Source organism: Talpa occidentalis, unplaced genomic scaffold (genome assembly GCF_014898055.3).
Source record: "Talpa occidentalis isolate TD23 unplaced genomic scaffold, MPIMG_talOcc4v2.1 talOcc4.9, whole genome shotgun sequence".
NCBI lineage: Eukaryota > Metazoa > Chordata > Mammalia > Eulipotyphla > Talpidae > Talpa > Talpa occidentalis.
The window spans coordinates 42752012-42777970 of NW_023605305.1; the positions used below are offsets into that span (position 1 = coordinate 42752012).

Sequence of the window (25959 nt, forward strand, 5' to 3'; positions counted from 1 at the left end):
GAGCTAATAAGTTAAAGAGATATCATTTCAAGATTGGTACTTTGATTACAGGGTATGTAATTTTAATTTATTTTTTTTAAGATTTATTTATTTATTTGTTTGTTTGTTTATACAAGCACTGGGTAGAGTCAGAAGCGCGGGAGGGTGATAGCATTCACCAGAGCCAGAACAGGGAGCAGAACAGGCAGAAGGACCGAAGCACACTGCTGAGGGGAGCAGCGGGCTGCAGGAGAGGTCTGCACGCCATGTGGAACCCTCCTCCGGTGGCCGGGGAGCAGCCGGGGATTGAACCAGCGCTGCAGAGGCTGAGGGCAGCTTCGCAACCCAGCGCTCAACTGCTGCGCCACTGCGGAGGCCCGACAGGTTATGTAATTTTTAATTATACTGCTTCCATGATTCAATAACCTGAAAACAGTTATTTTTAGGAGTCTTCTGAAAAACTGAAGTCTTCATCTTAAAAATATTTGCTGTACATTTCCTCATTTTTCCTAGTTGGAGTAAGAACTAAAGAATATGTGGTATTTAAAAAACACACTATCTACTTGTAAACTGACTTATTTACACAACGGTTACAATCTAACTTTATTTAGACTCCAAAGAGTTTATTTGAAATAGTCTATCTTTGTTTAGAATAGAATTTATATGATCAATGCTATGTGTCACTTATTCTTTCTTTCATGATATTCAGAATGGTAGACAGGCATGCACTACGTATAAATTATCTTCTGAATTTCAGGTAGTATTAAATGTAATGCCAATAAGAATATTTGTACCTAAATAAAGTAGTTCTTTATTTCCTAATGCAGATAAAGTGAGTCTTGAATTAGTTAAAGTAGGTATCTGTTTAATCTTCAGAACAGTGATTCTCTATTGGAGCATGGTGAAGGGTATTGTGATGGTAGATATTAGAATCATTTAGGAGCCTTTCAAATTATAGATACAGATGCCTCACTTCCACATCCCTCTTCTTCCCCAAGATTCTGATAGGTAGTCCATACTCTCATAGTAGGCCATGTTAAGTTACTTTAAGGAATCTGTCAGACCCTTAAAAATATACTAGGGGAAAAACAATCATTGAAAATCATTGTGAGAATCATTGTAATCATAGTGAAAATATCTGTTCCATGATTGTTCTGAAATATAATCAAAAATACAGTTTCTTTCCTGACTGAATTTGCCAAAAAGTCACACTGACTTATCAAATTGAAATGAACAAGAACCAGAAAATAACTTAAATAGAAGTATTTTAAACAATGGACCTTTATTTATAGTATATCAACCTGAAAACACCAAAGATTTCTATAAAAGGAAAAATGGCTATTTAATTTTTCCTTCAAAATCATAAGTATATTATTTTTATCAGTTATAACTGCTGTAGAAAATTAAATCCTACCATACTGGAGATAGAGGGAGTTTAGTTTAATTTAGTGTAAACCTTCATTTTAAAGATAAAGAACTTGTGCTTCAGTCAGACTATCAACTCAGTGAGGGGCACTGTTTGGAATATAACTTAATCCTCCTGACTCCTACCTCTTTCTGCCAGACCATGACAGGGCAAATTATGTGAAAGTAGCTAGAAGGAGTCACACATGGAAGCAACAGTCAAGCCCATTAAAAATCATTAGATCTGAGATATAAGCAGGCATTGTTTAACATGAGAGAGAACTTATACAATATTAAAGGGGAGTTTGTGCAATATAAACTTACTAGAGTTTTTATTTTGTCTTTCTCTAATATTTCCTGCTTAGAAATCTTTTCCAAACTCCAGAGATCAAATTATTTCTGAATTTCCTGATGATACATGCTTGAGAATAAATCTATTTCTACAGTGAGGTATAGACACAAAGAACAAATGTTTAACACACGGCAGACATCAATCCAAACTGTTATAAACACAGATATTTGGAATACACAGAATACCAACTGAATCACTATCTCTGGGAGTGGGAGTCTACTTCATGAAAGTTTCGTGAAGACAGAGACCATGAGAACTGATCAGACATATCCTACGAGCTCAATAAATATTTAATGAAGGCATGAATTCAAATTTGGCAAATATTGATTTAACACCTACTACATGCTAGGCAGTGGTATGCTTGGGAAACAGTGTAGTAAGTAGTAAATAAATTCCTGCCTTCACAAGGTTTACTAATAGGAAGACAGATAATCTGTAAAAATGTTGTTCTATCACTTCTGACAAAACCTTGATTTTTACCTTGAAAAAAATGGAGAATTATTGCAAGGTTCTGGAAAGAGGAACAGGATCTGATTTAACATTTTAAAGAACCACTCTAGTGATTCAGAAGACAGCAGTATCAGTGGAGGTGGTACGAAGTGGTTGAATTCTATATATATTCTAAATATAGAGCCAAATGGTTTTCCTGCACATTAGATATGGGGTGGGGCCCCCAAGGTGTATTGGTTTGAGAACATGAAAGGATGGCATTTCCAGCAATTGAGATAGGAAATGTGGTGGGAGGAATAGTTTTGCTAGGGCAAACAAAAATCTGTGTTTTAGATATCTAAGTAGAGATCTCGGGTAGGAAGTTGCATTAAAGAGTAACTCAGGAAACATGTACGGACTGGAAAAATGACTTTGGGAATCTCCAGCTAGCATTAAAAGTCATTAGACTGGATGAGACCATCAATGTAGGAAGTGTAAAGAAAGACGAGTAGAGGAGATTGAAAAGGAAAGAGTGGTAAATAAAAATAAGATTGTAAAGAATCACTGAAACCAAGCAAAGCAATAATAAATGTACCGTTAAACTAGATTCTATTTTTTTTTTTTAAGATTTATTTTTTATGTATACAAGAGCTGGGGTACAGGTCAGAAGCGCAGGAAGGTGAGAGGATTCACCAGAGACAGAGTGGGGAGCAGAACAGGCAGAGAGACTGAAAGCACTGCTGAGGGGAGCAGCGGGGCAACAGCAGAGGTCTGCCACGCCATATGGGAATCTCCCTGGCTGGCTGGAAATCGAACCCATGCCGCAGAGGCTGTGGACAGCTTCACAGAGCTTCGCTCAACCTGTTGGGCCACCAGGGAGGCCCTAGATTCTATTTCTTATGTTGTCATAAACTATCTTTTATCTTTGGGTGATTCTGGGTCTTGATTTACCTACATATAGGATGAAGGGGTTTTGGGCAAACCCCTTCACTTTTCTAAATCTCAGCTTCCTCATCTACAAAATGATGAGGGTATATTTCAACTGGCAGATATTGGTGCTGAAAGCAGAATAAATATTGAGTTTGCTCAATATTTGCATCATGCCTAGTATTTTATAGGCACTCATTCAATATACTTTTCAATTTTTTTCCACCTCTCCAATAAAATAATAATGATCTAAAATCAATTTTTGCAACTATGAACCAGAGACACACTATGGGGGGTGGCGGGGAAAGGAGAGATTGCAGTCAAAATAAGGGGGTTGCAATTGTATGGGGAATATAAAAATAAAATTAAAATAATAAATAAAACCAATTTTTGACTCAAAGGAGGACTCTGGAAGACAGCATCAGCCAATATTATGTTTCCAGACCCAAGGAGAGTCTGAGCTAGAAAAGTCATTTGGAGAGTGTTAGAAGTTCCTCCTTGCTTCTTGTCTCATGTTCCACCTGTTAATTTACAGAACAAACACTTTTTTTTTTCCTTACGGTATTTAAATTTGGCAGCATCAGGGAGAAAATGGACAGCTAATAACCATGTTTTATAAAGACAACATTGTGAATATAACTTGATATTTTAAACAACTTTGTCAAATTACATCATGTAGTATGCTAAGTCAACCATGAAACTCATTTTGAATTGAGCAAACTCAATATTTATTCTGCTTTCAGCACCAATTAGAAAGTCTTGAACATTCTGGTTTTAGGAATGACTATTACTTTTTAAAAACTTAAGAGGAAGTTAGATCTATTTTTTATTTATTTATTTTTTTTAATTTTTTTTTTTTTTTTTAAAATAGGATTGTGTTTTTTTATTTTATTTATTTATATATACAAGCACTGGGTACAGTCAGAAGCGCGGGAGGGTGAGAGAATTCACCAGAGCCACAGCGGGGAGCAGAGCAGGCAGAAGGACCGAAGTACACTGCTGAGGGGAGCAGCGGGCGCCAGGAGAGGCCTGCGCGCCATGTGGGACCCTCCTCAGGTGGCTGGTGAGCAGCCGGGGATCGAACCAGCGCCGCAGAGGCTGCGGGCAGCTTCGCAACCCAGCGCTCAACCGCTGCGCTACCAGGGAGGCCCGGAAGTTAGATCTAAAAAGAAAATCAGTTCATGATGCTATGGTATCCATAATGGGTGATTTAATTTTACTGTTTTGTTTACTTTCTTCCTTTTAGAAATAAAAAAAAAATCCAAATAAAACTTGCTTATACTCAGTTCAGTCACACAAATTACAAAGTTAATTGTCGAAGGGAAATTTTTTACTGTTACTCTCTGCAACTGTCAGGGGAAATGATCTTTTAATTAGTAACATTATCTTTTATGCATTGGAATATAATTTACTGGGTTTAAGACACTCAAAAGACTTTATAAACAACCAACAAATAATAATCTGCTTGCTAACTTCTGTCCATACACCTAATTCTTCAAATTAGGTATAATTCTAATAAATCGGTATCAGTGAAGAATTTGTCTGGCAAAAATGAGCAGATAATATATGTTAGTTAATTTTTTAAAAGACATAACAATTTTTCATACATTAGTCTTTACAGTTTTGGTGCCAAGCTCCACACTGCCTCATAGGACCTGGCAGGATCCTACCTACAAAAAAAGATCTAGGATATTAAAAAGAATGCTTATAAATACTGGTACTAAGACTGGATATTTTGTTTAATCTGTTCTCTTAGTTATGCAGAAACAGTGGTAGATCAACCAAATTTACACAGTTGTAGAGGATATTACCCACCCCATCTTCATTCCCTCCCTGGCAAAAAAAAGTTGTAACTATTTGCCCACAGGACCACTATGGCAAAGAGCTATCTCAAAGTAGGTAGTAAGGTTTGTAAATGACCACAGCAATGTATTAAAAATAGTTCTGGGTTTCATGCAAATGTTTTGTATTTTATGAAAATGACTTCTCAGTGCTTTGAAAGTCTCTTTAACTATAGCCATAGCCATGTAGAAAATAACATTTCATTTTCCCAAATGCATTAACAAAAACTGCATATGTATATATTATTTAAGAAATAGAACATGTTCAAGAAAAAGATAATATAGCAGGCCTGAGATTGCTATCCTTAAAAAGGCCTGATTGCAAATCTGGCCCTAGGCAGGTGTTCTGGGAACTGATAAGAAATTTTCTCTCAATGATATCAGTGGCTCACTGTACTTATACTGCACCAACAATAAGGCTTATGAAGAACATCTGTTTTTCTTTGGGAAGTCTATGACTTTGGTATGTGCTAGGGGGTTCATTTATAACCCTGATAAAATCCTGCAGCACTGAATATCTAATAAGAATCCCTGGTATACCACATTCCATCTATGAGGAGTTTCATGCTGAGGAGTTAAGTGTGTCCTGTGAGCCACAGGGAAAGGACTCTTGAAAGTCTGTGTCTAGGTTCCTCTGGATTTTGCACTACATACGTTTTCCCCTAGCTGATTCCTTTTTGCTTTGTACGCTTTCCTTGTAAGATTCTTTATGAGGACGGCACATTGTTAAAATGTTAGCTACTCCTTCCTTAATTACCACTATATGCAGAATTCTACATGGAGAGAATTCTGCATCACCCTCCTAAAGAATCACCAAACCTGGGGATGGGCTTGGGAATCCCCACCACAGAAGGGAATAGTCAATTGGTTGCTAATCAACTTACGCTTCAGGTAAATGAAAATTTCCCCTGAGGAAAAAAATTAACCAGCTATGATTATTCTGTGTTTACATGTTTATAAACTTTATATTTTGCATAATGTCTCTTCGCATGTTTCTTGGTACTCACTAAAAGTGGTATAATATTGGTTGTTGGAAAAGTCATGACATAATTTTTCATTGAAAAACAGAAAAAATACATCATAACTTTTCTGACAAACCAGTATTTATATATAATGAAGTTAAGCAATTTTTTCAATTACATAAGTCACAGATTCTATAGTATTTCCACAACAGCTGTTGACTGCTCTATTTGCAAATATCATTTCTGAACACAGTATTAACTTTCATTTTTCGAAGAGTAATGTAGCCAATGGAGTTGCTGTGGAAACCAGTATAACTGATTGTTGTCATAGAGTATATGGCACTGAGGCATAAAATTTAAAGACTATATACAAACACTAAGCACATGTATTGCAAGGAGAGGCACAGTTAATGTAAGAATTATACTTTTCTGTCAACTATGCATTTTTAAACCTGAACATTAATAGCATGAATAATTTGACATTTAAATACCACCTCCTCTATTATTTTAAAGACAAAATATGTGTAGGAGAGAATCTAACAAGCTGATTGATCATCTTTCCATGCATTTTAAAATACCAGCTTGAATTAAAATATTGTAATAAAGTATAAATCTAATTTTCAAATGTATGTACTTTAGTGAACTAATAATTTTATTAAATACATTTGATTTGTATATGCAAACAGTCAGTCTGAAGAGGAAGAAATTAAGAAAACCATCCCATTTATAACTGCACCAAAAATAAACACCTGAGAATAAATGTAACAAAGGAGGTGAAAGACCTATATAAGGAAAATTATAAAACACTGTTAATAAGAGAATTAGAAGAAGACACAAAGAAATGGAAAGACATTCCCTGCTCACAGATCGGAAAAATTATCATTATCAAAATGGCCATTCTACCAAAAGTAATCTACAAATTCAATGCAATTTCAATAAAAATCTTAATGGCATTTTTCAAGGAAATAGAAAGAATATTGCTGAAATTCATATAGAATCACAAAAAAAAAAAAACAAAAAACTGACCAAAACTCTCCTGACTAAAAAGAGGCATTACACTTCCAGACTTCAAACAATTCTACAACCGTAATAATAAAAACAACATGGTAATGAACAAAAACAGACATAAAGATCAATGAAATCTAACTGAAGGCACAGAAATATAACCACACATGTATGGTCAACAAATTTATGACAAAGGAGCAAAGAATATGCACTGGAACAAGTAAAATCTCTTCAATAAATGCCACATGAAAAGAATGAAACTAACCTACTACTTCATACCATACACAAAAACCAACTCAAAATGGATAAAAGACTTGAATGTAAGACTTGAAACCATAAAATATATAGAACAAAACGTAAACAACACACTCCATGACATAAACCTTTGAAACATCTTTGAGGAGTCATCTCCAGAAGCAAGGAAAACAAAGGAGAATATAAGCAGCTGGGACAACCTCAAACTAAAGCTTTTATATGGCAAAAGAGACAGCAACCAAAACAAAAAGATGCTTTACTGAATGGAAAAAAGTATTTGCACACCATGCTACTGATAAGGGGCTGACATCAAAGATGTACAAAGAGCTTACACAACTCAACCAAAAAAAAGGGTAAACGATCCAATTAAAAAATGGTCAGAAGGCTAAAAAGACAATTCTCCAAAGAAGAAATGCAAGTGGCCAATAGGCACAGGAAAAATGTTCAACATCACTTATTATCAAGGAAATGCAAATCAAAACCACAATTAGATACCACCTCACAACTGGGAGAACAATCCATATTAAAAAAGAAAACAACAAATGTTGGTGAGGACATGTGTCAAAGGAACTCTCCTATACAGCTGCTGGGAATGTAAACTGGTCCACCCACTGTGGAAAGCTGTGTGGAGGTTCCTCAAAACACTAAAAGTGTATCTACCATATAATCCAGTGATACCATTCCTAGGAATCTACCCAAAGATCACAAAAACACTAGGTTAAAGGAGATCTGCACTCCTATGTTTAATGCAGCATTATTTACAATAGCTAAGATAAGGAAACAACATATATACACAATGGAATATTACTCAACAATCAAAAAAGACAAACTCATGCCATTTGAAGTAACACGGGTGGAGTTGGAAGGGATCATGCTAAGCAAAATAAGTCAAAAGGGAAAAAAATATCGGATTGTTTCACTTACATGTAGTATATAGAGAAAACAAACAAAGGGCCAATAACTTGCTAGCTAAAAAAGACAAAAAGACAAAACTTGCTAGCTAAGGGTGTGGGAAAGGGGATGTCAAAATGGGGAAAAGTCACAGGTACTATAATGATGGGAGAATTACAGGGATAATACCTGAAGAGAGAAATCAAATATGGTTCAAAAATTAACAATGATATAAGAAAATAAATTTTTAAAATAAAAATAAATATATTTTATTTTAACTTGGTTTAAGTCACTTATACCTATAATTTTTATGACATAGTTTCAGAATGGAAAATATAATCAATATATTTGCAACATTGCAAAAGTATTTTTAAATCAGAAAAAAGAATTCTTAAATAAAAGTCTTAAATGAGATACTGTATCATAGAAACTATTAAAAATATCAAAACAAATATAGTATTTATAAAACCAAAATGGAATATTTAATGACTTGATCAATTAGCAAATTCAAAAGCAATCTGTCTCCAATTTGGCTTTGAGCAGCTACCTAGAGAGACAATAATATTTGTGTAATGTAGAGAGAGATAAATTCTAGTCTGGGTTTGAGTGTTGAAACAGATGGTTTTATTGGGAAACAGTGAATATGATTTTATATTCACATAACACAGATCCTAGAAAGCACTTAATTGCAATATTCAGCTTTCATCAGTTCTATATTAAGTGAGTGAAGGGAACAAGGGATAAAAACAATTTTATATACAATATAGGGAGAGAGAATATGGCAGCTTTAATTAAAAACAAAAGTACACCAATATCTTATCTTATTTCCAAATAAATGAAAAACTCAGTTATTGTGATAGGATAAAATTTTATGTTGCTACTTTTCTGAGCTGACTAGGATTTAACTGTCATGATTTTAAAATAAATATACATTTAAATTTTAAGCAAACATTGCATTATAAATATTAAAGTTTGATATGAAATAAAAACATTCATAAACAGTTGAAAAAATTTTATACTATGTAGAATGATTCACAAACTGAGGCTAATTCACAGAAATGAAGATATATTTTGAATTAAAGCAATGTCACTAAGAAAATAAAATTTAGTTATGATAGCAACCTTGGTAGAAAATGTAGAATCCTTTTATGAAGTTAAGTATAAACATAAGTAATAAAGATTCAGGAGCTTTGTAATTAACCATAATTAAATTATTTGGAACTATTACTGTAACTTGGCATTCTTAGTCTTTGTATTAGCAAAATATGCTTTTCCCATTCAGTGATTTTTAAAGTATTTTAGTTCTCACATCATTATTCACAGGACCTTATGTTCTTATTTTCTCTTGGTTACAAAATACAAAACATGTCAACTATATCACATCTCAGTATGTCATGTCAATATTCAGGTACTATTTCCTGGTCATATTCTAAACAAGCCTATGATAATTTTTTTTTAAAAAGCAAGCTAATAGTGTACCAAATGTAGGAATAGGAAAAAGGGGGGTAGGGGAGAGAAGGGCAAATTTTCCTTCCCATAATCTCTGTAATAAATGTACAGAAGGCCTCTTTCTGGGTATTTTTAAAAGCATATTCTTGCTTTGCTCTATAGGGAGGGAAAAATCAGGCTCATTTGTATTAAATTTGACTGTAGGGTCTCTCTGGTGGCCTAGGGGTTAAGTCTCAGAGCTATCACCGCTACAAGCCTGAGTTCCATTCCTGGCCAGGGAGCTAACACACATGTGGCACAACAGACCTCTCCTAACTCGCCTGCTGCTCCCCTCAGCAGTGTATTTCAGTAGATCTGCCTGTTCTGCTCCCCATTCTGTCTCTGGTGAACCCTCTCACCCCCACATCTCTGGCCAGTTCTTCTATGCATAAATAAATAAATAATCTTTAAAAAAAATAGACAAATTTGACTGTAGTCTTTTTTTCTTTTAAGATCAGAGGTATATAAGCTAAGGCAAAAGGGAATGGTTGACTTTAAATAAAACACTTTTAGGAGAAAATTAGGGATTATAAATGCAAAAGAAGGAAGATTTATGGAACAATTACAGACTATAAAATATTACAACTTTTTGTAACTTTCTCATGTGCAAGAAAAAATTGTTATTTCTATATTTGCTAAAGATCAATGGCAGTTATAATCAAAAGCAACATGAACAATTGTATCTATTTTATAATTTTCCACCTTACAGAAGTTTATCTATTTTATATTTATTTACAATTATGTTTGACATAATTCAAACAAGAAGTCCCTTCTGAAAAAGCAAGGACAAATAAAAATAGCCACTAGATCTTTTCTACAGGTTACCTGAAATAAGTAATGTTTTTTTATTTGCTTAACCCCGAGAATCAGTGCTATCATCCCAGAGTTTGCAAAAGATATATTACATAGAGAAATTATTATTTTGCTAATTTCCCATATTTCTTAAGAGATGTCATGATTTGATATCTGTGCTACTATTCAAATGTAAAATAGATATAAAAGCTGTAATTATGGATATTTTTTTCATTTTTCCCAAATCAAGGCAATATTCTCATGATATCAAATGGCTTCTATCTACAAAGCTTAACATTCACATATAGAAATAATAAATATTGTGGCTGGTTACAGGGGGAAAAAATGAAATAATAATAGAGGAATAATAAAATGCATTTCTTACCTTTCCAGAAACTATTTTTTCATAAATCTGAATTGGTTGGTCTGCAAAGAATGGAGGGTAGCCAGCTGCCATTTCATAGATTAACACTCCTAATGCCCACCAATCCACTGCCTTATTGTAGCCCTAAGATAAACCAGTATCAGATGTGAATTATAGATTCAAAGTGAACATTAAGCATACGAAATTAAAACAACAACAACAACAGTACCTATTCAGGATAGAATAAAAGTGAACAAAATATATCAGGTCAGATTTAAATTAAACAAAGGGGTGAGTTTCCAGATATTGGAAGTGAATATTATAAAATATTATTCAACCTTCTTCCTAAAACCATTAAGAATATTATAGAGATTTATTTAATTGAGATAATTTAGTCACTGCTTAACAACAGAGAACTGGACCAAATTATTTCTTGTAGTTAATTATAGGTCCATAATCTAATGAATCAGATTTTCTAGAGCATACTTAGGAAGGTCAAAAGTTTTGAAAGAAAATAGTAGATACTGAACTTCATAGTAAATAGTGGAGTTGACTTTAAAAAACTCTATATTGTTAGAATAAGGATGGTGAATACACTAGGGACAATCCCACTCACTTCACAAGATCTTTCAAAGCTGAAAGTTTAATTCAAAATCTAGTAGATGTAAAAATTTAAGTATACTTCAGCTTCACTTTTCATCTCTAAAAGGCATTCAGGAAAGATTACTAATTAGTGGGATTTTGTGAAAACTTTATGAAAGGAAAGGAAATAACATGCACAAAAGCTACACTGCAAACAAAATACACAATTTAAAGGTCATTTTCAACTATATGTTTTTTCATATGATGTTTACTAAAATTAAGAAGCATTTATATGAAGGGAAAGTTTAAAAATTCACATATCTACATAGAGTTTGTCAAGTATGATTAGTGCCAATTGGCACTGAACAAGATTATCAAAAAAACTCCAACTTGAGCAGAGTTCTTGCTAGGTCTTCTGGTCTTCTCTCAAATGTGTCTTCTTATTACCCTCATGATGCCTCATATTCCAAGTTTTTGTTAAAATTTTAGCTTTACAAACTATCTAATTTTCAAATTACTAGCTAAAAATAATAGTATAATATGGAGATTTTTTCCCCTTGCTTTTGTATTTCTCTAAATGGGAGAAACTAATATGATAGGAATAGCAGTTTGTTTTCAACTTTGCTTTAGCTCTGTTAATTCAAATCACATAGTAAAGTCAAAACAAGGCTGCACAGTCAGATTTTTTCCATAGTATTTTTTGATACTGAACTTCACAGAATTGAAATTCACAGAGATTATAGGGTTAGCAGATGACTCTAAATAATTATTTTTAATAATTACAAACAAATAAGTTCAAATTAATAAATTTGATTAAACAAGATGTAAAATTAGATCAACAAACTATTTTTATTGAAACCCACAGTGACACATGCTTTATATTTCTACTTAGTATATGATGAAATTATTAATATACCTTGCTGAGGATTATTTCTGGAGCCAAGTATTCTGGAGTGCCACATAATGTCCAAGTTCTGCCTTTAACTCTTTTGGCAAACCCAAAGTCTGTGACCTATAAAAGAAAAAATATTTATGGACATTTATTATTTCACAATAAATTTATTTATTGTGCATAAGTTGAAAGTTAAAAATCAGGTTTAAAATTAAAACCATGAAAAAAATTAAGTCAATATAATTGAGACTAATCCATGAAGGTCACTATTAGTTAAAGAAGGTTAAAACAACTTACATAGTTTTAATAAAAAATGAGCAGTGCCAGAAGTGTTCCTTCAGTACAGCATGTCTTCTGTCACACATCATCAAAGTGCAAAAAAGGGAGAATTCATTGGTAACTGCACAAAAGGGGGTGTTCCCTCTTTCATATTAGAAGTGGAGAGAAAACATTGCCACATTCCAATATTGGAAGCCAGGGCACCTTGGGCAGCTGCACTGAAGTGATAAGGAGCAGGTGCAGGGGGCAGCCTGTCCAGGTTCAGACTCTGACTCTACCATCGACTGCCTCTGTGACCTTGCTGTGCCTTATCTTCATTAGGCTTCAAATGAAGATAACAGTAGGGCTTATACTTCATAGAGTTATCAGGATTAAATGATGTGATAGAAGTAAAACACTCGCAACAATGTCTGGCACTAAGTGAGTACTCAAAAATTTAGCTATTATTTCTTTATGCAGGAACCTGTTCAGTTCACAGCTATAGAATAAGGGAGGTATAAACAGGTTCTATTCTTGATGGGATTTTTAGTTCTCTGTAATAGCGGGAAAACCATGAACTCAATTTTAGCTCTCAGGAAGAAATTATTCTCTCAAAGAAAGAAAAATGCAATATTGTTAATTGTGGTTAAACGCATACAATTTCTTACCTAGTTTTTTCTCAAATACATTGTACATATTATATACATACACATATAACTTCTTCAAGTCATACCTGGATATAACCTTGGTGGTCAATTAAGAGATTTTCAGGCTTTAGATCTCTGTAGATGAGGTCTAGTGAATGGAGGTACTCGAATGTTAGCACTATCTGAGCTGCATAGAACCGTGCATGAGGCTCACTACAAGGAAACAAAACATTGATGTGAAATAGGTTAGCACGTAGTAATTATACAAAATAGTTAATATGGGGTATAAATATTTTGGAAGCAAAAATTATTTTTTTTTCAAACATATGTAGAGAATCTTAGTTTTCAAATATTTACTAGACCTCTAAATTATATATTTTTAAAGATTTATTTATTTATGTATACAAGAGCTGGGGGTACAGGCCAGAGGTACAGGGTTGAAAGGATTCACCAAAGACAGAGTGGGGAACAGAACAGGCAGACCAACTGAAACATACTGCTAAGAGGAGCAGCAGGTGAGACAGGAGAGGTCCGCTGCCCAATATGGGTCACCTCGCTGGCCAGCTGGTGGACTGCCCCATAGTGCTGTGCCCAAGCCCCTGCACCACCAGGGAGGCCCCTAAATTGTATTTTAAAAATGTAGCAGCATACGCAAAAGAAAAATATAACTCAAATTGTCATCTTATTTTAAACTATTATTGCCCATATCAGAAGACACTGATGTCTTTATAATTATATCTGATCTTGCGAATGACTAAAAAGCAAATGTGCTCATTAGATTATCTATCAGACCATTGCTACTGCTGGTAGGTTCCATCTATCTTTCTTAAAAATTTCAAGTGCTTGAAGAATTTCACTACACAGAAGTTCTTTAACTGCATCAATCTTAATGCCATTTTACCCAGTTCTTTTTTTTTTTCATTTTTATTGATATTGATACCCAGTTCTTATTACAAAAATTATATATGCTGAACACAGGAAAAAGCATCATAAAATATTGATAAAGAATGAAGACACTCACAACTCCATCCAAAACCACAGATATAATCCTAGTGTCTGAATTTCCAAATCTTCCACTATGCATGTTTACATAGACACATAAACATGGTATGTATGTTTGTGTTAACACACACAGTTCTTGCAAGTATACGATGGATCAACTGATAAAGCAGCGCAATCATGATGTCATATTCTGAATATTACCCCAAAGGATGTCTGATTTGAGTTTGTACTTCATCTCCTAGTGTATACTCTGAATTCTGTTGATCTTCCTGATAAATTGCAATGACTTTCAGATTTGTGCCCTCAATGAACAACCTTGACTATGAATAAATTTCTCTCAAGACTGTTGACACAAGTCTGATCTGATAGCACCAGAAATGGAAATTCCCAAAAAGATTATATATGCTGCTCCTTTTGCTCATCACTGTATTTCCTAGTTCCTAACCTGATACACATCAAGTGCTCAGCTATCACTTGTTGAATGAACATGTAAAGAAAAACACTTTAGGGAGGTAATGTTCTATAATACACTTCCAGTTTTAAACTCATATCAATAATAATGCTACATTGCACTCTGTATGACAAGGAATGAGAACATTGTAAGGCAAAAATGGAAGAATCATACTTATCACTGAAATATTTGTTACTAACCATGGAAATATGTTACCTGGGAAATCCCCTCTTATTTTCTCCATGTATCTATAAATATAAGATGTACTTAGCATCTTATAAGCAAATATAACTTAATCATAACATGTAAGTACAATGTTATTATCATAAATATAAAATGCATTCATTATTTTATATTTATTTCTACATACTGGTGTTTGATAAGAACACAAACTAGATAATTGATAAAGTATTGAAAGGTAAAGGCAAAATATTCTGTAGGAAGACTTAATGTAATAGTATAAGTCTGGACAGATGCTATTTAAAGAATCACACCATTGATTTTTTTTTTTTTTTAAATACATGGGAGCAGTGGGTTGAAGAAGAAAGTTCTAAACAGGAAATGTAACCTAGAAGAAATAGGCATCAATGTGATGAGGACACCATAGCTAACCTTGTATGAAGTCAGGACCAAAATGGCAGGTTTTGAATTCACAACTAATACCTATGTATATCTCTCTCTCTCTCTCTCTCTTTTCTCTCTCTCTCCCCCCTTTCTTTTTGGATACCTGATTCCAAGACTTCTAAATGTTGGTCCCCCTTACTTAATATTTAAAATAATCAAATTTTGACAAAATCCCATATTACATATAACCCTTCCTGTCTCTCCCTATTTAGACAGGCAAATAGACACCCATCTAACAGAGGAAAGGTGAAAGGTGAAAAATGGAAAAATTGGGCCCCAACCATTGTTCAAAAATACTCCAAGGTATTATGACAATTTATTTTAAGTAAAAAGAACAAATGAAGAGTATCTCTGGGATGTTAAGTTTAATTTTTAAAAAAGAAATCTCCATAGATTCCAATTAGAGCCATGCACAACAGTAACTCAGTATTCTTGTAGCCTCAAAGTTTCTAAGACGGAAGTTAGTAAACTGTCAAGTGTATGTGTAGTGAAATGAAAGGTCAGAAAAGACAGTTTCTCAGTATGAATAATTTCTGTCAATTTCCTTTCCTCTTAGGATCAAAATACTTATTAAAGAAATAGAGAATAGGGAGGTAGAAAGGGAAGAAGTAATTCTAAAAAGTATAAAATTTTTTTTGAAGAATGGTTTATGTGTGGTACTTCAGTGTAAAACTTTGAATTATCATAGGCTAGTGTGAGGATTCTAATCTTTTTTTTGAACAAGTAGAGGAGAAGACAACCGTAAATAAAAGAAACCATTAAAGATAAATAAAAATTACTTTGCATTAGCAAGTGCCTGACACATACTAGGTTTGGTTTAGGTCTCAGGTAACTAAAAGAACTCTAATGTTGGACCATTTTCAATATAATCTCATAATAATCTAAGGTTACCATCACTTTTTTATGAATTAAATTATCATCATCAATCCTTATTTGAACTCATATTTAATTTTAATTATAGCAATATAAAATGTAGTGAATGAAGATGCACCTATGTTGATTTTAGCTTCATTCTATTAGTTATTATCAATGAATAGTAGTAGTTTATAAACTATTATATACCAGTAAAACTAAAAAAATTTAGAAACTATTTCAATAGCTGTGTGACCTTATCAGGAACAATCTAATGATATGGTACAAACTCTTTTAAGATTACATATATATTTTTAAAACAGCATAACAACTTTGAAAACATATTTGTGGGAAACAAATTTTCATAATCTCAGCATGATACCATCTTTTCTATATACCTTTCTTATCTTCATCCTTACACAAATTCTTCCTCAGAATTAGTGCCAATGGTCAAAATATTTAAATTAGTTTCATGGAGGCTTGGATTTCTAAAACTTGGTCTGGTGTGGTTACTTTTTAATGTTTCCATCTTAATATAGCTAAAATATTACTAAATTAAGCAACATAAATTGTTAGCATTGACAGTAAGTTAACATTTCATTTAAAACAAACACACAGTATAAAATTTAAGGAAGTTAAGTATTAGTTACCTGAACCTTCCAATTCTTCTAAGATGTGAAAACATTTCACCCCCAGGAACATACTCCATAACCATGTATAAATTAGAATTATCCTATGAACAAATAAAGATAAATAAATAAAAATAAGAAATCCAGATTATTTCAAGAAAAAATTTGAAAATAACACCATGTTCAACTAGAAAAAGACAATTATAAGAATATATCCGACAGATTACTAGTATCAGGAAATAGAGAATAAACAGAAAATGCTCAAACTTTTCTATACTAGGGAACTAATATATATTTTCCTCCTAGTATTCTTGGCACAAATTGGTATTTTTGCTTTGAGTGTTCTATCAGGGAACATATAATTCATCCACAATTAAACACTATGCCAATGGCTTAACATCAGCATAGTATACAAAGCAGTATACAAAGGAATAACAAAGTTTAAAAACAATTTGAAAAAGTAAGAATATTTACATTTTGTGTACTAAATCAGGCAAAACGATAACACACACATGATTTGAAGAATAAAGGGAGAAAATAAAAGTTTAAAATATTTCATGATAATTAATATTGCAGAGATGCCAACTATCATTACAAAAAGCTGGAAAGCTGTTAATGTATAAGATAAATCTTGCAAAATTTTATGAGACACTTTAGCAGAGGGCCAAAGACTGTTCTGTCTCATATAAATGAAGAGTAGAACACAAATTACTACAAAAAAGAAGATGATGAGATTATGGCAGAAAAGGTTCAAAAGAAGTACAAGTTGGGCCTCCCTGGTGACGCAAGGGGTTAAGACGCAACCTGTGAAGCTATCTGCAGTCACTGCAACATAAGTTTGATCCTCTGCCAGGGAGCTACCCACAGGCACAGCAGACCTCTCCTGACTCACCTGCTGCTCCCCTCAGCAGTGTGTTTCAGTCGGTCTGCCTGTTCTGTTCCCCACTCTGTCTCTGATGAATCCTCTCACCCCCCGCACCTCTGGTCTGTACCCCAGCTTTTGTATGTATAAATAAATAAATCTTGGGCCTCCCCGGTGGTGCAGCGGGTTGAGCACAGAATTGTGAAGCTGCCCGCAGCCTCTGCAGCGTGGGTTCGATTCCTGACTGGCCAAGGAGAAACCCACATGGCACAGCAGACCTCTCCTGCCTTGCCCACTGCTCCCCTCAGCAGTGTCTTCAGTCCATCTGCCTGTTCTGCTCCCCGCTCCGTCTCTGGTGAATTCTCTCACCCTCCTACACCTCTGGTCTGTACCCCAGTTCTTGAATAAATAAATCTTTAAAAAACAATAATTATTAAAAAAATAAAAAATTAAAAAATAAATCTTTTTAAAAAAAGAAGTATAGGTATATGAGCATATTCATTTGCATGATTATAAGAAACTCTTAATAAGTTATCACTATGACTTCTAATAAATTGAAATATTTGATTTTACAATACCATCACATGAAGAATTACACATTAATTAATCTTCCCCAGGAAGAAACAAAACATTTTAAAATTTTGAAAGTTTACAAACACAAGAGGATTCAGTTACTTAAACTCTAAATTTATTTCTTTTAGGTTTATTCATATTCTCCAGGTTTATCATCTGGTTTAGAACTCATTATAGCCATATACTTTAAAAACACATGAGATTGGAAGTATTTTATTTGGTTATTAGAAAAATTTACCTTAAACGAATACTCCAGTCGAACAAGAAAAGGAAAATTCACTGCCTGTAATATTCTTTTCTCGTTCAGTGTATGCTCTATTTGCTTCAGTTTAACAACCTATAATTGAGAGATAAACCAAGTTAAAGTATTTGAACAAAATTTAAAAGTTACTATGATTTAAAAGGAAAATATAAAATGTTTACCTCATATAATGAGAGGTAACTTCCTTAGGAACTTAGGAACTTCCTTATTAAAAATTCCTTCCCTATATACTTTACAACGGGTATATTTGTGTCCTTTTAATGTTTTATGACTAAAGAACATTTTATTAATTCCTTAAGAAAGATAACCTACTAGGAGCTATTAAAGCCATAGCATTTTAATGACAAATTTAACAAAAAATAAAAATTTGAAGCATTTTTGGTGTTGTGCCACCAACACAAAATTGCAAATCACTTACTCTCTCTGAAATACAATTATCTCATCTAGAAAATTAGGGTAAGAATCAATCACTTGAGTCGCATGGTCAGATTGCACAAATTAGGAATGTAGAACTCAAAGGTGAATTGAGGTTGTTAGTGAGAGTACTCAGGAGAGGGTATGGAACAAGAAAAGGAGAAGAGGGGCCAACCCAAAGATTGGGATTAGCAAACTTTAAAGAGCAAACAGAAGGGAGAAAAATAAAAAACAGGAAAGACACACAACAAGGATTAACCTAGAGATGTGTGGCATGATCAGAAAGCACGGGTTCTGAAAGTACTGAAACTTGAGACAGTTTCAAGGGAGTGATCAGCACAGTCACAGACTTGCAAACAGTCACCTAAAATGGGTGCTTTGGTGGGAGGTGTGGTGATACATCTAAGGAGGTGTAAACCTATGCTCCTATATCATATACAGTGTTGTAAACCCATGTTACCTCAGTGAAAAATACAATTAAAAAAATGAGTATAAAGAGTCTACTAGGCTTGGTGAGTAGTCACTTAGTGGAATAGCTTGAGTGTGAGATAAACAAGGAGGCAGCTGAATTGCTATAGATTTCAAAAGAAATGTTGTAGGTTGAAAAACTGATGGAAAGTGAGCTAATAGATAAACATTTTTAAAGAAGAATACTTAGTGCGTCTTATGGCAGCCTAGGGGTTATCACCCCTACAGCCTGAGTTCAATGCCCTGGCCAGGGAGCTAACCCACATGGCACAGCAGGCCTCTCCTGTCTCACCCGCTGCTGCTCCCCTCAGCAGTGTATTTCAGTCAGTCTGCTCCCCACTCTGTCTCTGGTAAGCCCCCTCCCCCTGCCCCCACGCCTCTGCCCTATATCCCAGTTATTCTATGCAAAAAAAAAAAAAAATCCTTAAAAAAGTTAGAAAACATGTAAAAAAAAGATAACAAAGATGTACAATTAGAAATGTGCATGTATGCATATAATTTTAGAGATTAAGACCATCACACCTTTTCAAGTTAGAAGTTAGTTTTATTTTTTTGTTTTAAAATAGAGGTTGGACTGGAACCTCTAGACCAGACTAACACTATGCTGTCCAATATCGTAGCCACTCATCACATGTGGTTTCCTAACAACCGAAATGTGATTAATCTAAATGGATGTATACTGTAAGTGTAAAATACGCATCAGATTTTGAATATTTGGTGTCACAGAGAAATACCTCAATGATTTACATTAAGCACATGTTATAACATGAATATTCTGGATACACTGGGCCTATGTTCGATGTAACTATTTCTTTTTACTTTTCAGTTGGCTAGTAAAAAAATTTCAAATAATGCATGTAGCTCATATTATACTTCCATTGGACAACATAAGCTTAGGCCACTCTCTGTAACTTTGTCTACTTACTTGTTCAGTACTATTCCTCCATATTTTCCTATCTATATCCCAGTAGGTCAAAACGTCATGCTGGAAACATATTTATAAAATAGCAGTATTTGTGACTTTCTATAACCTTCCCTTATTGATTACTAGGAAAATAAAAGCTAAACATTTAAAGCCTGGACAATTCAGATGTCTTGATTCATGTTATATACCACTATGTGATAAATTCTTAAAAAATTGTTTTTTATAAAATGTGGGTTTCAATACCGGATCAACATGGCAGCAAGGAAACACTGCGAGTAAGACCTCCCATAAAAAATAAAGTTAATAGGGAGGAAAAGCGGCAGGTGCCTGCGAGAACTTGGGCACAGAAGATAAACGGGCAACTCTGGCAAACTGCCCTAAGAAGAAAGTTGCCCTAAAAGAGGACTAGAAGGGAGGAAAGCTCAGAACCCTGCTACCCTCCCCCACCCACAAAGTCGGCACTCACCGACCAACAGAAAGGAGGAAATAAAATAAAATGTGGGTTTCAAATTTTTCCCTGTCTAAATTGACCTTTTAAATTAGTCAAACTCAATCATGTTAGACAAGAGAGCTTCTACTATCAAGTAAAATAAATCATAAAATTACTAAATTTCCATTCCCTCAATCCAAGGATCAAATAATTGATTCCCACAAGGTAGACTGTAGAAGCGATGCCTGTTCTTTACCTGTTAAATTATTTTGTTAGTAAATATACACATATACTTATTATGAATAACTACTTAAATAATAATGTGTCCCACACACACAAAAATTGACATTGAATTATATAACCACAAAAAATAAGAATGAAAATTAAATGCAACAATTATTTGAAATTGTCCATGGATAGTCATTGCACTATATCCGTTTAATAGTCTAATGATAAAACTGACACTTTATTTAGTCTAATGATAAAACTGAAACTTCAGGGAATAACAATGAACACACTAACCTTCTGCTTATCTAGGATCTTCATGGCATAATACTGTTCAGTGGCTTTATGTTTCACCAGCATTACTCTTCCAAATGAACCAGTTCCAAGGGTTTTTTTCCTTTCAAAATCCTCAAGTCCAGCATTGTTCTACATACACATGAAAAATAAAATAATCTTTAGAAGTGAGAAATTCTCATAAGAAGTTTATGGTAAATATAATAGATTCAGTGATATATAACTATATTTAAAAATGCAAAATATATTTTGAAGTTCATATGACTGGTTCTATTTTCCCTTTTGAATAAGAAAGGACCTACATATGAGAAGAGAACATATTGAAAACAAAGAATAATAGTAACAGAAGGAAAGAGACACAGCTGAGATGTTAAAGGTTCTATTCAGTATGAATTCCTAGTATTGACTTAACAAATTAGTCTCGTATTTTAACAATTACAAACTGACCACAAGTGTACCAACAAAAAGAATCTTGTAGCCATAGAATTTTAGTGTATTTGTAATGAATATATATGCTGAGGGATCAGAGTCCTTTCACTAATTACCTCTGAAGAAAGCACTGTTTTACTTCATTCCTATCTTTACACTAGTTTACAGAATTAGACAACAGCATGAGAGAACCTAATGGCTTTCATTCTCAGATGTTATAATAATAAGCAGTATTACCTAAAACAATAATACTAAGGAAAGAAGAGTTCCTCATTTCCACAGATAACCAAAAGTCAGAGTCCCAGAACAATAGTCAGTCTTTTTCTCCTTGAATAGATGCTTTGTTATGAGCAAACATCTTTGTTTAGCTTTGACTATAGCAAAAGAACTAGAGGCATCAATCTATTAAATTTGTTGCTGCCACAACAAAATGAAAATTATTAGGAACAAATCATGTGCTAAAACAGCAACAAGTAGTAATTGCTGACCCATTTGCTTAATAGGCTTTTATTACAAAGATCTTCATGAAAATCTTGCAAAAATATTTCCAAGGGCCAGTCTCTACAGTGTTGAGCTGGAGAAAAATGTGATACAATGTCACTCCTACATAAGAGAACCTGGATGGCTAATGGAGTTCACTCCAGTTGGATTTAATCTCTATTGCAAATCAAGCCTTGCCTTTGGAGACATCATAGCCTCCTACAGAATTATTACAGAAAGAATAGGCAACAATAACTTTTTACTTATAAGACCTGTTTTCATCATATTTTAATTTTACATTTCCAATCATGATAAATTGCAATGAGAGTCTATATCAATGCAAAAGGAATGTATCTTTATAATTCTGATTGAATTATTTTTTATTTTATCAATTTTAGACAGATTGAAATATTTAATACAGTTTCCAACTAAATAACAGAAACAAACTTCATTAACAGACAACCAAATTTGCTAATCCCTGCTTTTCATACAAATATGCCATCTTCCCTACCTCCCTTAAGGTCTCATATTACATGATGTCTAACTTTTCAAAATCACTAAGGTGACTGACTATGTTTTAAATTATAGGCCATGCTCTTAGTCTTGGTATCTATGGCATTTCACAAAATATGTAAAAAATGTTGAAATAAAGATTTTTGTGCTGAGTTAAGATTTAAAGTACTTAAATTATATACAATTTACCCCATCAAACTGTTCATAAAAGGATCCCTGTGTACTTGGCATATATCATAGCTGGGTATTTGTGATTAAAAATATGAAAATACACAATAGGATCCCTATTGCCATAATTAATTTAAAAAAATTATCAAAGGCATAAATCAAGATTGCTATACTATTAGAAAATATCAAGAGTGTGCAGCAACTTAGAATTAGAATAAAAATTTATAACTAGGTATTACACTGAAAATCAGTTCCTTCTCCAGTTCAGATATACATAAAACTATTAATTAATAAATAAAAAAACACTATGGCAAAATTTCTATGTTAAACTTACATTTATGCTATGTAAAAATTAAAGTTTCTGAAGTAAAAAATTACTTAGGCAAGAATCATTATTTTATTTACACAGGAATTTTAACTAGGAGAAAATTTTAAATATTCTTACCTGAGCAGGATTTTCCCACTTTTTTAAAAAGTCTTCTTTGGCTTTAGCTAGAAACTCTTTCACTGAAAATAGACATAAAAACAAATTTTGTCTTGTAAAAATATGTCCATTACATATAAACATACTTGTTGACAAAACAGACCTAGATTAACTATGGCTGCCATGAAATTTATCTATTTACAACCATGATACACTAGAGAGCTACTGAGATTCTCTAAACGAGAAGCAAACATTTTCTCAAATTTCTAAAAATATGTATTATTGTTCTATGTGGAGATCACTTTGATAATTTCAAATCCAATAATAAAAATATTGTTCCTGAAAACATACTTGAGAGTGGTATTAAAATCGTTAGAAATCAATCTCAGACTAAATGATGATTGTAACAGGTCCCAGTGATAGTAATAGAGCCTTTAAACACAAGAACTGAAAATATCTGAAGCATGTGGTAGTTTGTGGAGTTTCAAGATCACTGACTTTGATAAAGGGCTGTTTTCAGGTATAAGGATTTAGATTATTAGATTTGTGTTCTCTTTACTAAAGGTACAGGGAAATGGAAAAACCACAGATGGACACATAAAGGGTAGTCCCTTAAAAGAATAACAACAAAATACCACAACCAACCAACCCAAACAGTCTAAAAATCTCTTTGTAAATTTGGAGCAAAACTAAATGTCTGAATGCCTAACTTCAAATGTACGTAAAGTAAAGCAACTCAAACCTGATATTTACGTAGTAACTAATAACACTTCTTTAAGAGCTGTAGTTTGAAGACTTAGGTTTGTTAAATGATGAATTATTCAAAAGGAGCCTCTTTTTCATTGTTTTTCCAAAGAGTTGTTAACAATGACTTCTATTTACAAAATGACATCAGGTGTTTGAAAACATAATAGAAAAACATTTTTCAGAGGTATTAATGACAATAAATGTATTCTTATTCTTACAGTTAGGCATGAGAACAAAATCTGATTATACAAGAAGAATAATTTTAGTCTTTCTTTTTGTTCAGAAAGTTCCCAACATTTTTCCAAACCCTCAATGTATAAATTAAGGAAAATATAGCAAAATAAAAAATAGGATTTAAATAGTGGTAAAATAGTAAAAAAACTAGTCAAAGTGAACTCAGAGTTCACACTGGCATTCACTGCAGAAATATTAAGAGTGATGATGATGATGAGGAGGAGGATGATTATGATGAGGATGATGAAGAAAAGAAAAAATTAAAAGTGCAAGTGCAAGGCTCACAAATTCTTTTATAAGGTCATTTAGTGAAGTAGTAGCATTAAGATGAGGCACTGTAAAATACACATGATTATTTCTTCCCTTATCTCCAGTGAAGTACTTCTGGCAAAACACTCTAACCAACAAGCCCTAAGTTAGAATTCTAAAAGATATGAGATTTCAAAATGGTGATGACGAGCACCAAGAGCAGACAGTTTGTAAGTAACACCAGAGTATGCATTTCTGAAGACATTATTTTGCGACTTTATGTAAACTGTCACTTGTATTTTGCTATAAAATACTCTCAAAATACTTATTTTAGAAAATTTGAGAAAATAATTTTTAAGATTAGAATCTTCCCATTGTATGAAAATCTCATCCACCAAAATAATGAATCAAATAATTGCACCTAATTATGCAAATATGATCTTATTTCTTCTGGGGGTGGATTTGAGGGTGGAAAATACTTACATTTTCTTTGAGTTTAGGATGGCTCAAGTCATTCTACTTCTAAAAGTTAATGTACTACTTACAACTGATACAGGGTGGTTTTATTAAAAAAAATTTTTTTTTTGGCATAAGGACAGACATATCTGCACATGGCTTTGGCCTGGAAATGGCAATTAGAAAATAAAAACATAATTTATTGCTAAATACAACACTGCCTTGCATGACCCCCCTAATATACCTCTGATTTCTTTGGAAAAAAATTTTTCAGCTATTTTCTATTTATAGAACTTGCACATCAGTGTGCAGTAGAAACTCTAGATGACTGCAAGAATACAGATAAGTTGGAGAAAAGCAAGAGAATCAGGGAGGGAAAAAAATATCCTTAACATTCTGTTTCAGTTTCTCCTATCACTTCCTGCTTACTGGAGTTAAAGAAAAATGTAACTAGCAAAGGAAGGAAGACTGGCAGCATTGATGGTAAGCTGAAAGAAGTTTCCATTTCCTATTTGGTGAAAAAAATTCAGATACTATTTAATTTCAGTCACTAATAGGATATTCAGGAAATTCTTTGAAATAGTCTCTGTAGTCGTCAAAATTCAGTTCACGGTCAAGTAACACTATAGAGAGTAAGTAATTCTCATAAAGGTGTCATGGAAATTATTAGAAATGGACATGAGTAAAAGTTATTAAATTTTGTGGTTTATTTGAACAAATGAAGAGATTCCCTTTTAGAGTAAGAATATGCCTTAACTACATCATCCATTAAATAAATAATTCCTTGAGGAAAACTCTGTTCCCAAACTATTTTTTGTCATGTAAGTATTTACACAGACATAAAATCTCCAGTTTATGTATATGCACTATTTAGATGCAAAGATGAACGGTCAACTCTGAAAATTTAACCAAACCAAAGTATAGCTCTCATAAATAGGAATACCAAAAATATTTTACAATATGCTGGATTATTAATAACTGCAAAACAAGCAACCCAGAAGCACATGCTTTGCTTTCAATTTCATTATTTTTAGACAGTGGTGAATCTAATTTTCTAAATGCTTTTCTCTGGATATTTTTAAAATTCATATCCACTGACATAAGGTGTTGGCAGCTTATTAATAAAATAAGTGTTTGGAGAGACAACCAAATTAAAACACTGCAGCACATTCAGTCCAGA

At 33.3% G+C, this 25959-nt stretch overlaps 1 protein-coding gene across 2 annotated transcripts in view; it reads right to left on the reverse strand.

Moving 5' to 3' along the window:
- Positions 1 to 25959, reverse strand: part of PRKACB (protein kinase cAMP-activated catalytic subunit beta) — a 112468-nt gene that overhangs the window by 10202 nt on the left and 76307 nt on the right. For both annotated transcript variants that reach the window (XM_037500685.2, XM_037500688.2), the window contains exons 2-8: positions 23115 to 23176; positions 21083 to 21211; positions 18300 to 18398; positions 16648 to 16730; positions 13155 to 13281; positions 12188 to 12283; positions 10711 to 10833 (exon numbers count right to left, since the gene is read on the reverse strand). In XM_037500685.2, coding sequence (XP_037356582.1) covers positions 10711 to 10833; positions 12188 to 12283; positions 13155 to 13281; positions 16648 to 16730; positions 18300 to 18398; positions 21083 to 21211; positions 23115 to 23176 — 719 coding nt within the window. The remainder of the gene's footprint in view (positions 1 to 10710; positions 10834 to 12187; positions 12284 to 13154; positions 13282 to 16647; positions 16731 to 18299; positions 18399 to 21082; positions 21212 to 23114; positions 23177 to 25959) is intronic.